The sequence below is a fragment of the Hypomesus nipponensis genome, chromosome 9 (assembly GCF_054491055.1).
Source record: "Hypomesus nipponensis isolate SF chromosome 9, ASM5449105v1, whole genome shotgun sequence".
NCBI lineage: Eukaryota > Metazoa > Chordata > Actinopteri > Osmeriformes > Osmeridae > Hypomesus > Hypomesus nipponensis.
The window spans coordinates 21472954-21485807 of NC_140369.1; the positions used below are offsets into that span (position 1 = coordinate 21472954).

General features: G+C 44.3%; 1 protein-coding gene across 1 annotated transcript in view; it reads right to left on the reverse strand.

Annotated features, from left to right (window-relative positions):
• pik3c2b (phosphatidylinositol-4-phosphate 3-kinase, catalytic subunit type 2 beta) overlaps nucleotides 1–12240 on the reverse strand; it is a 102414-nt gene extending 90174 nt beyond the window's left edge. The window contains 6 exon segments of the mRNA XM_084704004.1: nucleotides 4410–4530; nucleotides 5529–5689; nucleotides 6127–6227; nucleotides 6566–6635; nucleotides 6637–7404; nucleotides 11823–12240. Of these exon segments, the coding sequence (XP_084560130.1) occupies nucleotides 4410–4530; nucleotides 5529–5689; nucleotides 6127–6227; nucleotides 6566–6635; nucleotides 6637–7376 (1193 nt within the window). The 5' untranslated portion in view covers nucleotides 7377–7404; nucleotides 11823–12240.
• Between the last annotated feature and the right edge of the window lie 614 nt (nucleotides 12241–12854).

Sequence of the window (12854 nt, forward strand, 5' to 3'; positions counted from 1 at the left end):
AAGCATTTGACAAGGTTCATTACGGTAAATTATTAAAATTATTAATTCGGAGGTGTCCCTCCACTTATCTCTCGTTTATTACTGGACAGCTATACACGTCAGCGAGTGTCTGTACTATGGGGTGACAGTCGGTCACGCGTCTTTGGTGCGTCTAACGGTGTAAAACAAGGTGGTGTGTTGTCTTTTTATTGTGTATATGGATGAGCTAATTGTGACATTATCTAAGTCTCAACTCGGCTGTCACATGGGCCTTTTTATGCCGGGGTACTGGCTGGGGTACGCTGATAATCTCACCCTCATCAGTCCCAGCATCCGCGGTCTCAATGAAATGTTAAAGATATGTCATCGGTTTGCTCAGGAGTATAATGTTATGTTTAATTCAAAGAAAACTATGTCTATATAGTTTGGTTCACCAGTTACAGGTAATGATAAGGTATATCTTGATGGTGTCCTTATAAAGTGGTATGATAAGGTTAAACATCTTGTTAATACTGTTCACTCTAGTTTGAGCGATTCAGAAGATTGTGTATTGAAATTTCATGTTTTTAATGGTGCTTTCAACAAACTAATTGGTAATTTATCTCCAGATACAGTATGTAAGTTGTTTAACAGTTACTGTTGTTCTTTTTACGGGTCACAGCTCTGGGAACTTAATTCCAAAGGTTTTGACTCAATATGTGTTCAGTGGAACAAAGCTGTTCGCAGAATGTTACATTTAAATTATCACACTTGGCTTCTTGGCCCTCTGATAAACAAATTACATGTGAATGCTCAGTTATGTATAAAAACACTACGTTTTATATTGTCAATGTTAGCCATTTGGCAATGAAGTGTGCTGCTTCTCCCGTCGGGAAAAATATATCCTTTCTCAGGTATACATTTTCTGTGCGTTATTGTGATGAATTGTATGTAAATATTAATCGTATAAAAAAAATGTCAAGTGCTATCTCAAACCAGACAGGTCACAGTAGACCTAGTCAACAACATTGTGTATAAAAAATGTTTTTTTTTTACTTTGGAGGGTTTTGATCCCACAATGATTGAATGTATGTTACAAAGTGCTTGTTGTGACTAATTTATTGTTCTGTCTGTAAAAATTGCTAAAGCTTTTGCTGATGTAGTTATTGTTCTTTTGTTTATTTTTTCTATGTTTTTTGTTTTTTCATGATCACATACGAAATAAACGATTATTATTATTACTGGAGAGCAGCAGACTAATTGCTGATGTAATAGTGTTAAAAGTTGAACAAACAGTAATTGTGTTAGACCGGGTAACAAAGCCTGCTCTCTTCCCTACACACTGCCACAACACACACAATAACACTGCACACGCACACACAATAACACAGCCACACAAACACACACAATAATGCACACAATAACACAGCACACAAAAACAATAACACAGCACAGACAATAACACAGCACACACAAACAATAACACATCACAGACACAATAACACAGCACACACAATAACATAGCACACTCAATAACCCAGCACACACATTCACAATAACACAGCACAAACACACACACACACACACACACAATAACACAGCACACACAGACACATGCAATGACAGAGCAGACACACAGTAACACACACAGACACACAATATAACACAGCCGGGACTCACTCCACTAACTCTGGACAGCAAAACACTGTAGGACCATTGTGAGGGAAAGAGAGAGGAGAGTGAAGGAAAGACAGAGGGTGAGTGTGGGAGAGGAGAGAGAGAGGGTGAGGAGAGAGACGGTAAAAGGAGGAAGAGAGTGAGGAGGGTGGAGAGAGCGTGAGAGGAAGGAGTGAGAGGGTGAAAGGAGAGAGGTGGCGAGGAAGATTTTAGAAGTAGAGGTAGAAAAATTGCTGTTCATGACCTCATCACAGAAATCCCTCTATCTTTATACAGGTGGTGGTTATCAGGGGAAACATACTTCCTGTGGCACACAGATTGCACCAGGCTGGAAACACCCAAACACACACATCCACACACACACACACACACACACAAACACAGCTGCAACTACTTACACCGGAAACAGTCTTGCTATTGAACTAGTCTGTTTCCCAGTGAGGTCTATAGAGTGTGTGATGGATGGGGAAGTGTGTGTTTCGTATTTAGGGGGGGGGGTGCCCATTGTGGCAAGAGCTGCCCACATACAGAAGTACTGCTTGTTTAAAAAAGCCACAATTGAGGCCTTTTTTCATTTGAGACACGTGTACATCCAGACGCATCCTCAAACATTCTTTCCCATTCCAATACTTCTGAAGAAGAAGCTGACCACTGACTCTGAATTGTTGAATGGTGTTATTCCTATAAGGCTCAGATAGACAAGTAATACTTTCTGGATATACGTACACACATCAGGTTTGGATGCACACCCACAGCAGGTCTGGATATACACATGGCTCCATGGAGGCAGTATGCTCTCTGCTTGGTGTTGGGGGGGGGGGGGGGGGGGCGCAGTCTGCACTCTGAGCTGGGCTCCAGAGTGGTAGGAGGGCAGTCTCTGCTCTTCCCAGCCAGGGTAAGCCCAACTGGGCAGGTATCAGACAGCCTGCCCCTCCTGGCACAGAGCAAGGGGGTGGGCACAGAGCCCAGGAAAAGAAGGGGAAGATGAGGGAGAGGGAGAGAAAGGGGTAGGGGGACTTAGGAGGAGGGGGAGAAGGATTTTCCTGGATTTTGGTGTTTCAAAACCCATTGACATTGTATGACTATGTTTAGCTTGTGTTCTACTCCTCTCTCTTACCAACCGTCTCTGGAGGAGGGGATCCCTCTCTGAATTGCTCCTCCCAAGGTTTCTTCAATTTTTTCTCCCGTTGGGAGTTTTTCTGGGAGTTTTTCCTTGTCTTCCTTGAGGGTTTAGGTTGGTTGAGGGGCAGTTCTATGGGCGTATGTGAAGCCCTCTGTGACATGCTTGCGTGTAAAAAGGGCTATACAAATAAATTTGATTTGATTTGATGATAATCATGCCAAAAGCAGTTTGACATTTGGACTGTGCTGTGTGTGCGTGCTTCTCGGCGTGTCTGTGTGTGTGCTTGTCTGTGTGAATTATGTGTGTGATGTGTGTTCTTGTATGTGTGTATGTTGTGTATCTGTATCGCAACTGTATAGTACATGGCTTTTTGTGTATCAGAAGTGGACAGAAAAACACTGGTCCTTATCAAGAAATAACTCCCAAAACTCAGATACCCACAACCCGCTGCAGGAGCTGTCTGAGCGCCATCAATTCGCTGTCCCGGTAACGAGGGTGGCACTGCAGCAAACACTGTCTTGGCGAATCAATCCTGATTTTGTTTACCAGCTGACTGGTTATCAGCCTTTTGGTTAGTACAAGCTGACTAGGGACTATTAGCTGACTGGTGAACTGCTGACTGGTTGGGGTGAAAGGAGGAGGAGGGGGTGAGAGGAGGAGAGGGGGGGTTGAGAGGTGGGTGACAGGAAGAGAGGAGGGGGGTGACAGGAAGAGAGGGCGGGGTGACAGGAGGGGAGGATGGAGGGTTGAAAAGGTTCTTCTAGCTATTTAGTCAAAGCTGGTGAGCACACAAAGATAAATCCAGGGCACCTATGGCCGCAAACTACTGTATAGTGGTGGAATCAACTCCCCACCTCCATCAGAGACACAGGCTGTCTCTCCACCTTCAAGAAAAGGCTCAAGACGCACTTGTTCCAGGAGTACTACGGTACTTAGGAATGGTTTGCTGAACCCAATGCTAGTTTCCTCAAGGATCACAATGACTCTTGCTTAGAGACTTGTTGCTCTTGTTGGTTAGTGGCAACTGATTTAAACTGTTGTATTCGCTGCAAAATATTCTATTTTAGTTAATCTTATTTTTATTTTTACTGTTGCTGCTTTTTCTACAGGTACACTTGAAATTAGAGATTCATGTTGTTTAAGTGTAACTTGCTTAACTACATGCTCTTATGGTTCTTCCCTTTGGCACTTTTTTTGGCATTTTTTGGTTGTTCACAATGTGTGCTTCTTTTTTTGGCTACCCGCAATGCTTGTTGTTATTATCAGTGACCTATGCACTTTGTAAAGCTCTCTCTTGGAAGTTGCTTTGGATAAAAGCGTCTGCTAAATGAATAAATGTAAATGTATAGAAATGACCTAGTTTAGGGGAGAATTTGTGCTTTTGGGATTTTAGTTTAAATCGAGATTTTCTTTTGAATTGTATTAACAAAAGAATAAAATTGAAGCCAATAGAAAAGTATCTGGTTGTTCATGTTCATTTGGATTCCACTGCAAAAAAGGTGAAAGAGAGAGAGAGAGAAAGACCTAAAACACAGACAGAGAGATTGGGGAAGCAGGGTGGGAATTAGAGATTGATAGAGTGAGATGAGTGTGAGAAAAAGAGAGAGTGACGTGAGTGAAAAATACCCTATAGAGTGGGACATAAACTTACTTGTTGAGGAACTCGGCCTGACCACAGATCTTGAGCAGATAATCGTCCATGTCGATGTGGTCCAGGTCATCCTGAGTGTAGCACAGAGTCTGGTAGATAAGCAGGTCTGTGGTGGACGAGCCTGAGGGATCAGAGACAGGAGTCAGACCGTTCAGAAAACAGAGACCAGAGGACAGAGATCATAGGACAGGACTCAGATAGGACAGAGACCAGAGTCCAGAACACAGACAACACAAAGACCAGAGAACAGAGACCAGAAGACAGAGACCAGAGTCCAGAAAACAAAGACCAGATTACAGGGCCAGACAGGACAGAGACCAGAGAACAGAGACAGGAGTCAGACTGGACAGAAGCTAGAGGTTAGGGTTATCATGGTATGATATATTCCTATGCAAAAAGCTTACAATATGTATCGTAGAGTTATGGCGATTTCTTTACAATACGACATGCATTTTATCCTATAGGTTGAGGTACCAACATGCAACCTATTCTGCACATGCGGCACACGCATATGCATTCACTGCACAAATCACTGCAGGCCAAAATGAGTTTGGCTGAAACTGAATATCTGTTTAATTATTTTATTTGTTATCGTGTCATGTTTCGTATCGTGAACCCAGTATCGTTACACCCATAACATAGACCAGAGGACAGACACCAGAGGACAGAAGCCAGAAGGCATGGACCAGAGGACATTGACCAAAGGAAAGGACTCAGACAGGACAGGGACCAGAGGACAGTGTGTGTATATGCATGTGCATGTGCAAGATGAGTGAAGTGTGTTGCTGAACTTAAAACAGGAGGACCAGCATGTCTGTGCAAAGAGTTACTGGTGGTAACATATGCACACACACACAGGGGAGGTTTTAGCTTGTCTGGCTCCCTGGGCGAACAACCCACCGGCGACCCCCCTGTCGGCGACCCCCCCCTGCCAAATGTTGACGTCCATAACTGAGGTCAAATTAAGCATAATCAAGGCCTTAAGGCCCTATGGCCCCACATTTGTTTGGTGCAGGCGCCCTGTGCCACCCCCAGCAAGATGATGCCTTGGGCTGCCCATGTCGCCTATGCCTAAATCCACCACTGCACACACAAAAGTAGACACACACCAAGTCTCACCATCGCAGGTGAAGGTAAGAGGTTCTGTGAAGTGGTCACTGATGACTGTGACCTTGATGCTGATCCCCAGACCATGTTGTAGCTGGTCTGGGCCTACACACGCTGACCACACCAGCCCCGCGTTCTTGGAGCGCTCGTTGCAGGGGTATGCTGACCGCAACCTGACCACAACATGACCACAACATGACAACAACATGACCACAACTTTATTACAACCATGTTACGACCACTGCACGACCACAGCCCACATCAGAAGATTGAAACACAGACGGCATTCAACAGCAAATACAGTGTGTGGGTTTGTCCGTTCGTGTGTGTGTATGTGCAAAGACTCGCCACATTCTTGCTTGTGTTAGAGATAAGCCTTAAAACGCTTATGCTTTTCATAAACCCCCAGCTTATAATTAGGGAGAAATTACACTCACTAATTACTTTAACAATTAATCACCTTATCACTTGGCAGTTTATATTAGCTGATTAACACAATTGCTCAATAGCACCTTTAAACCCTATAGTCACTTTGTAGCTCTATAACACAGACTCTACACCCCTCCACAGATTATGTAACTAGGAGCTTTCAGGTGTGTGTGCTACTCACACGTCCAGCATGTGACAGAAGGCAGCCACTTCCTCGTCCTTTTCCTCGGACACCTGGAACAGCTCGTAGCCAAAACCGTTCACCCTGGAGCCCAGAGACACCTAGTACACACACAGACAGAAATGGAGAGAGACAGAGGTGTGTAATATGGAATGACATAAGGGTTTTTATCATGCTGTAATACGGGTTAATATCTGTGTCATAGTAAATTAGCATACTACCATTAGGGTTATCATTATGATGTTATTCTGTCAAAGATTGTCATTGTGTCATAAGGGTTATTATTATGTCATCAGGCTGTCATAAGGGTTATCGTTATGAGACCATAATGCTGTCATAGGGGTTATTGTTATAATGCCATTATGCCGTCAAAATAGTTATCTTTTAGATGTAATAATGCTGTCATAAGGATTTTCATCATGATGTTTGCCACATGTACCGGGTCAGCTGACACCCTGCGCTGGTTTTTGTTGCTCTTCTGAAGGGGCGTGTACGTCCTGGGAGGGACCTGGGGGGAGGGTCTTACTGCGAGCCACAGGCTTCCCTGATTGGTCCCCATTGACTTGCCTCCCCCTGGGCGCCAGCCAGTCCCCATTGAGCCTGGAGAGGGCATCGTTCAGGTTGTCGTAGTTCAGCGATTCCCTTGTGGTTAGCTTGGGCAGCTCCTCCTCTGGGGTGAACAGGTTGACATCGCGGGGCACAGGGGCAGAGTTCCTGGGGGGCAGGAAGGGGTTATCTGAGGATGATGATGGGGGGAGGGGGTTCCTGGGGGGGATGGCTGGAGGGGGGTCATCCGGAGGGAGGGGGAACCCTTTGGAAAGACTCAGAGCAGAGCCTGAGCCCATGGAATCCCTGTAGCTAGAACCAAAGTAGTCCTCTTTCCCCGGAGTCTCCAGGATGTAAAGGGGATCCTTGCTGTAGCTCCCCCGGGAAGTGCTAGCCCTGGCTGGGGAGGGCTGGGTCGTCTGTGCACCCCCAAGCTGGAGGTGGTTGAGGGAGGGGTCCGAGCTTGAGAGGCCCCTCAACAGGCTGCTTCCTCCGGGGGGGCTGGGGATGGGGTGGCAGGGGGAGGGGTATTCCTTAGGAGGTGTGGGGGCTTTCCCACTGTCAACCGGGGGGACCCCCTTGTCCTGTTTGAGGCGAGAGAGGGCATCATACTCCATTTGCAGGGCCTCAGCCATTACCAGCTCCTTTTGGGAGAGACCCAGGGCCTCTAGGCAGCTCCACTCCTTCTGGGTCTGCGCCGACATGCTGTACCCTAACAGGGGGCGCCACGGCCTGGAGATGGGGGGGGGGCAAGGAGGGGGGGTGCGAGAGAAGGACTAAGGTAACCACCGAGGAGACATGGCGCTGGGAAAATGTAAGATCTGGGGAGGGAGGGATTACACAAACATGTAAGAAACTGTCACCATGAAATCCATTTTGTCTTCCAATGCACCGACAGGAAGGTTGCACTGACAACGATTTTGCATGCAACACAGCAAACTATCTTATATTGATATAGTTCCTATCAGTATAGTTCCTATCTTTGTACATACTACATTGTCGTCAAAAGTTTTGAAAGTGTGTTACCTTGCCTTCTCGCAATCATTTTTTGGCCCAGAATAACTTCTTATACTGTCCATTTGGAAAAAAAATCTCAGTATCAGATTCCTAATTCCCCATGGGCATGATTAACCCTTTGTTCACACACTACATATACACACAGAGCTGTAACGCATATTCACACAGGAAGTGCTGTATGCTGGCTACAGTCTGGGTCAGCATTCTCTAGACCCTCCAACTCTCTCTTTGACTTTGAGCGTTTGAACCCTTATACAATGTGCACACACACACACATTTATAAAAGGGACCAGGCAGCTCACCCACACATTCCTGTATAAGCAGTGTTGCTGACGAGTTGAAGTTGAGTTTGCTCAGAATCAGAATTCGGTTTATTCGCCATGTATGTTATACGAGAACACGGAATTTACTGTGGCAGGGAGATGCAAAACAATAAATATATACGAATCTTAAATTAAGTAAAAGTACAAAAGTTTAACTATTTTTAAGAACTAAACAATATAAGAATAAAACTGCTACGAGAACTAAAACATGATTTTTTAACAGTTTGTAACTAATTGACAGTCTGTCAATCACATGTTGCAATGAATGTCGCCAGATAAATTTGATGGATTTCTTTAAATATAGGTCGTCGGTGTTTGTATTTGACATTTAGTTGACATTTCTAGTTATAAGCACTTTTCAACTGAATGGTTGAGGTTACAAGCCAGCAGAAGCGATACCAAAAAGTGAAACACTGCAGACTACTGATTAGTCATAGAATTGCAACACGGGACACTACACAAATCTGCCATTTTTAAATAGCCAAGCTTCTGTTCTAGCAGCATTTAATAGCAACGTTTGTACGGCAGATTCTTGTAGCGTCACTATGATGACCAGCTACATTGCATGGTATCAGCGGAAAATAAACATAGCTAGAAGAGTTGAGCCGGTATCATGCAGTGGAAAAGCATCTTAATGGACGTAGTAGCCTATATAGATATACTGTTGTTATTTCCCTGGCTGGCTGGTAGTGTCAGTGTTATTAATATTGCTGTGTGTCTGTTAAAATATGGTCTCTCTGCACTTTTATTACACAGACAGAACTGTGAGGTTGTATTTGATGATCTGCCACACTTAATACAAACATATAATAAGTTGTATCTTATTAACAACTATTAATACATTATAATAATATAGTAGTATATTATAATTAATAAGTAATAGCTTTAAATCTGTGCTGCGTTTTAGTGCTTTTTGAAAGCCTTCCTAGAATGTTAAGGCCAGCTGTGTCTCCATCTCATTGCCCCAAGGAAGCTCACAACCTTTCTGACCTCCTGGTTGCCATGACAACTAGGGCTGCCACCCCAACTGTGCTCACCAGAGCAGTGTTCTCCTGGTTTAGTCTGCCCTCTCTGTCTGTGTGTGTGTGTATGTCTGTGTATGTCTGTATATTTTTTATGTTTGTCTGTGTGTGTGTCTACATGTGTGTGTGTGTGAAGTGTCCATGTGCAAGAGAGAATGAGAGAGAAGAAAAGAGAGAGGTAAACCATCCATGGAAGAAGAAATGTGAATGTGCTCCAAAACGAGAAGAAGGAGGATGACTGGAGACAGGAGAGGGTAAGGAAGACCTAACTGAGGAGAACGAGCAAGCGAGGGTCCTTGGTGATGATGACTTAACTTTGACCTCAGCCATCCACACCATCCAGGAGGGGAACACTGTGTCCACTATGAGGACACCTCTGGTCTTTCTGTCTATGAGTGTAAGACTCTTAGACGCTGGCTCTATGGAAGCCCCAGGCTGGGTCTAAGGAGGCTTTAGGCTGGGTCTAAGGAGACTCCTGAACTGGGGACAGTTAGTTGGGAGGGAGGGGGTATAGATTAAGGCAGGGTGACATTGTTGGAGAGGGATTGAGGGAGAGAGATGGATGGAGGGATCGGTAGAGGAAGAGGGGGGTTATATTCCACAACCCTGGAATGTACCCCCACTGGGATATAATCCCATTCAATTAGGGATGGGGGGAGGTGTCCCAGAGTGAAAGAACAAAGGTCTGGGGATGGGGGATGAGAGTGTGTGTGGGTGTTTTTGTGTATGGGTGTTTGTGTGTGTGAGTGTCACGTGAAAAGGGTCAGTCTCCGACACCTTCAAATGGCTGCAGTCCAGAGACAAAGGGGCTGCCGTCATCCACACATGCCCTCCATTTCCCCACCTACTCATCAACACACACACCAACACACTCTCTCTTTTCCACCCCCACTGTTGCCAGGTGATGCTACATTGATGATGAAGTGATCTGTCACATCCGTTCATCAGTGCACCTCTCTCTGTCATCTTGTTTTTATGTGTTTGCATGTCTGTATTGTGTGTATGTATCTACATCTCTGTATTGTATATGCATGTGTGTATTGTGTACATGTCTGTGTGTATGTCTGTATTATGTATGTGTAGGTTAAACTCAGGTAAGTATAAAGGCCACCCATGCCAGCAAATCGCTAGCTTTTCGTTGGAGTAGTTGGTAGTGGTCTAACCTCACTTGAGATGTCGGAGGTGGTGCATTCGATCTCGGGTGCGGGCGTACGTCAGCCAAGTGTACCTTCGACGGGGGCGGAGTCAAGCATGTCTGTGCATGTTTGAATTGTGTGTGTGCATATCTGAATTGTAGAATGGGGGCCGTATATTAGTTGACAGTTAACCAATAGAGACAGCCCATGTCTGCAATTTTGGACTTCTGAATAAATAATTTGATTTAAAAATACTACAGGGAGGGTGGGCACTATGTAGCTCTTTACAGCATTGATACCATGTCTGTCTGTAATGACTCATAATAACTCAACTGCCATCGACTCAGACTTGTCTACTGACTGCGACGTCATGGTTCAGGTATAAAAAGCCAGCAAATGCAGGTCTCTCACACGTAGGCCTACATGGTTCCTGGTCACATAAAACTAGACGATAGTCAGGCTAATAACATTGTCACATCGGAACGATAAGATCAGCTGTAAGACCAGTTTGTTTAACTGTGATCACGCTATGACGGGCCTCTAATTACTAGCAACTCCTGAGCACCGCAAGGGACAACACGCTCTAATTCACAATTTTAAGTAGATAAATTGTGCAGCAACAGTCACGGTAAAACCATAAATGAGTCATTATTAAGTTAAGATTTGATCCATGTCGAGCTATTGTCGACTTGTAGCTACATTTTTAGCAGTAGTGTGTTTGACTACAGCATTCACACGTGTTAAACGGAAATTACCGGTGGTCACCATAAAGTTGATCGTACATTTAATGAATGTGCAAAGATTTGTGTGACTTCTCCTCTGAATACAGTTGATGTCAGCCTAATGTTTTTATGGGCCGTGAAGTAGCCCATATGAAAACTGCTTTTAAAGTTGTAGGCTATAGCCTACATGGGCAGACCTGCCATAACATTTACACGATATGCCTATCTGTAACAGAAATCAACTGTCTTTGAATTTAAAATATAGAAACCATGCCATTCAAGTCATTAACATTAACTTGGCCTATTGGAAGCCAATCGTGCACTAAAGATAAGAATGTAGGCCGAAATGTTAGGCTAGGCTACTCAAACACCTGCATCGTCGGAAATTATTCATTTTTCGTAGGCTAGACTAAGACACAATCAAAAAAGAGACAACTTCATCTTCATCAATGGCATATTAGTTGCGTCAAAGGACCCTGACGTGACTGGAAACAAGCAGACGGAAATAGTGACTATTTACAAATACAGTGACTTAAGTATTGGCTCCTAAAAGCTTGCTGGGGCAGTTCAGTTTGCTTGCTTGGCTACGTTTAACGCCTATATTGTCTTATTTAGCTATTTTAACCAATCATAGCCTCAACTGTAACATTGTTGCGACATATTCAAACAAGGCTACAAAAGTGACTGATATATGCTATATATTTATATGTGGGATGATTGGCATTTTCCAATTCTGTAAAACGTAATCGCTGGTGGTGGTTTGCTGCTAAGGAAACGAAGGCTACTGCTGAAGCTAGGGTCTCACACTGCGCTAGTCGGTATTTCACCGCAAGTGGACACCAACTTCACGGATCACAAAATGCATCAAAATATAAAGTGTAGCCTACAAACCGTGTTTGATGATTTATATACCAAGTGAAAATGCCATACCTGTTCTTCCTTTATGGCCGCCACCAACGTACTGGTTCCATAATATCCCCTATATTTTCCTTCCAGCGCATATAAATATTGATCAAAATATCGTTGTTTCTGAACTGTAATCAGCAATTTCAAGACAGTAACCTACTTTCCAGCCTTTGGTATTGTAAATAAACCAATCATTAATCACGTCGAAACCAGTCCCCCGCCTCCCCGTTTCATGCAGTAGCCTAATTGTGGAACAATGTCCCCTCTACCGCGTCCCGGTTATTTTGTTAGCGAGTTGATAAGGTTTTCGGGTTTGCTGTTCGGCTGCGCATCGCTCTCTCCTTAGCGTCCGGGGCTTGGGGGTTGGAGGGGCACGGCAAGAGAATAACACAGAATGCAACGACATCTACCGGCTGTATCACTAACAGGTGCTGTGCCAAAATCTCACTCCCTGCCAGAATTCCACTTCCCTACGCGTGAACGTTCCTCATTCCAGGGGCGTTGTTAGACATAAAACTCTACTGGGGCACAAGCTTGCTGCGCACAATGCACTACTAGGCTTTAGAAACTCCCCTTGCCCCACTATACACAGTTCAGGGACGCAAGTTTGATATCAGCTTTTGCAGGGACATCAATAGTTAAAGGGTTCATTGATTGCAGAACCGAATTTACCATGTCACAGTTGAATAACGACTTCAGTGGGTAAAATGGACATACAATGAACCTCAAAGTCCATTGACATCGCTATCCTATGCAAATCTAACAATAAAAAAATGTAGCTGTAAACGGTAGGTTTTGAAAAAAAGCTCCACCTTTTTGCCTCTGGTCTTACCTTTGTCACGCCCCAAATTGTGCTGTGCGCTACTTTGTGTACTTCCACAGAATTACAAAGAAGAACGTTTTTCTAGCATATTGAAAATGGACAACGGTGGTAAATGCAGTGTTCTAGGCTGTACAGGGAATGCTGACACTTTTCAGAGTCTTTCTAAGGAACCAAACACTCGACAGAATGTGATGTTTGTCTAGGAGAAGATCCCTGTGCAGTTCGACCCTCAA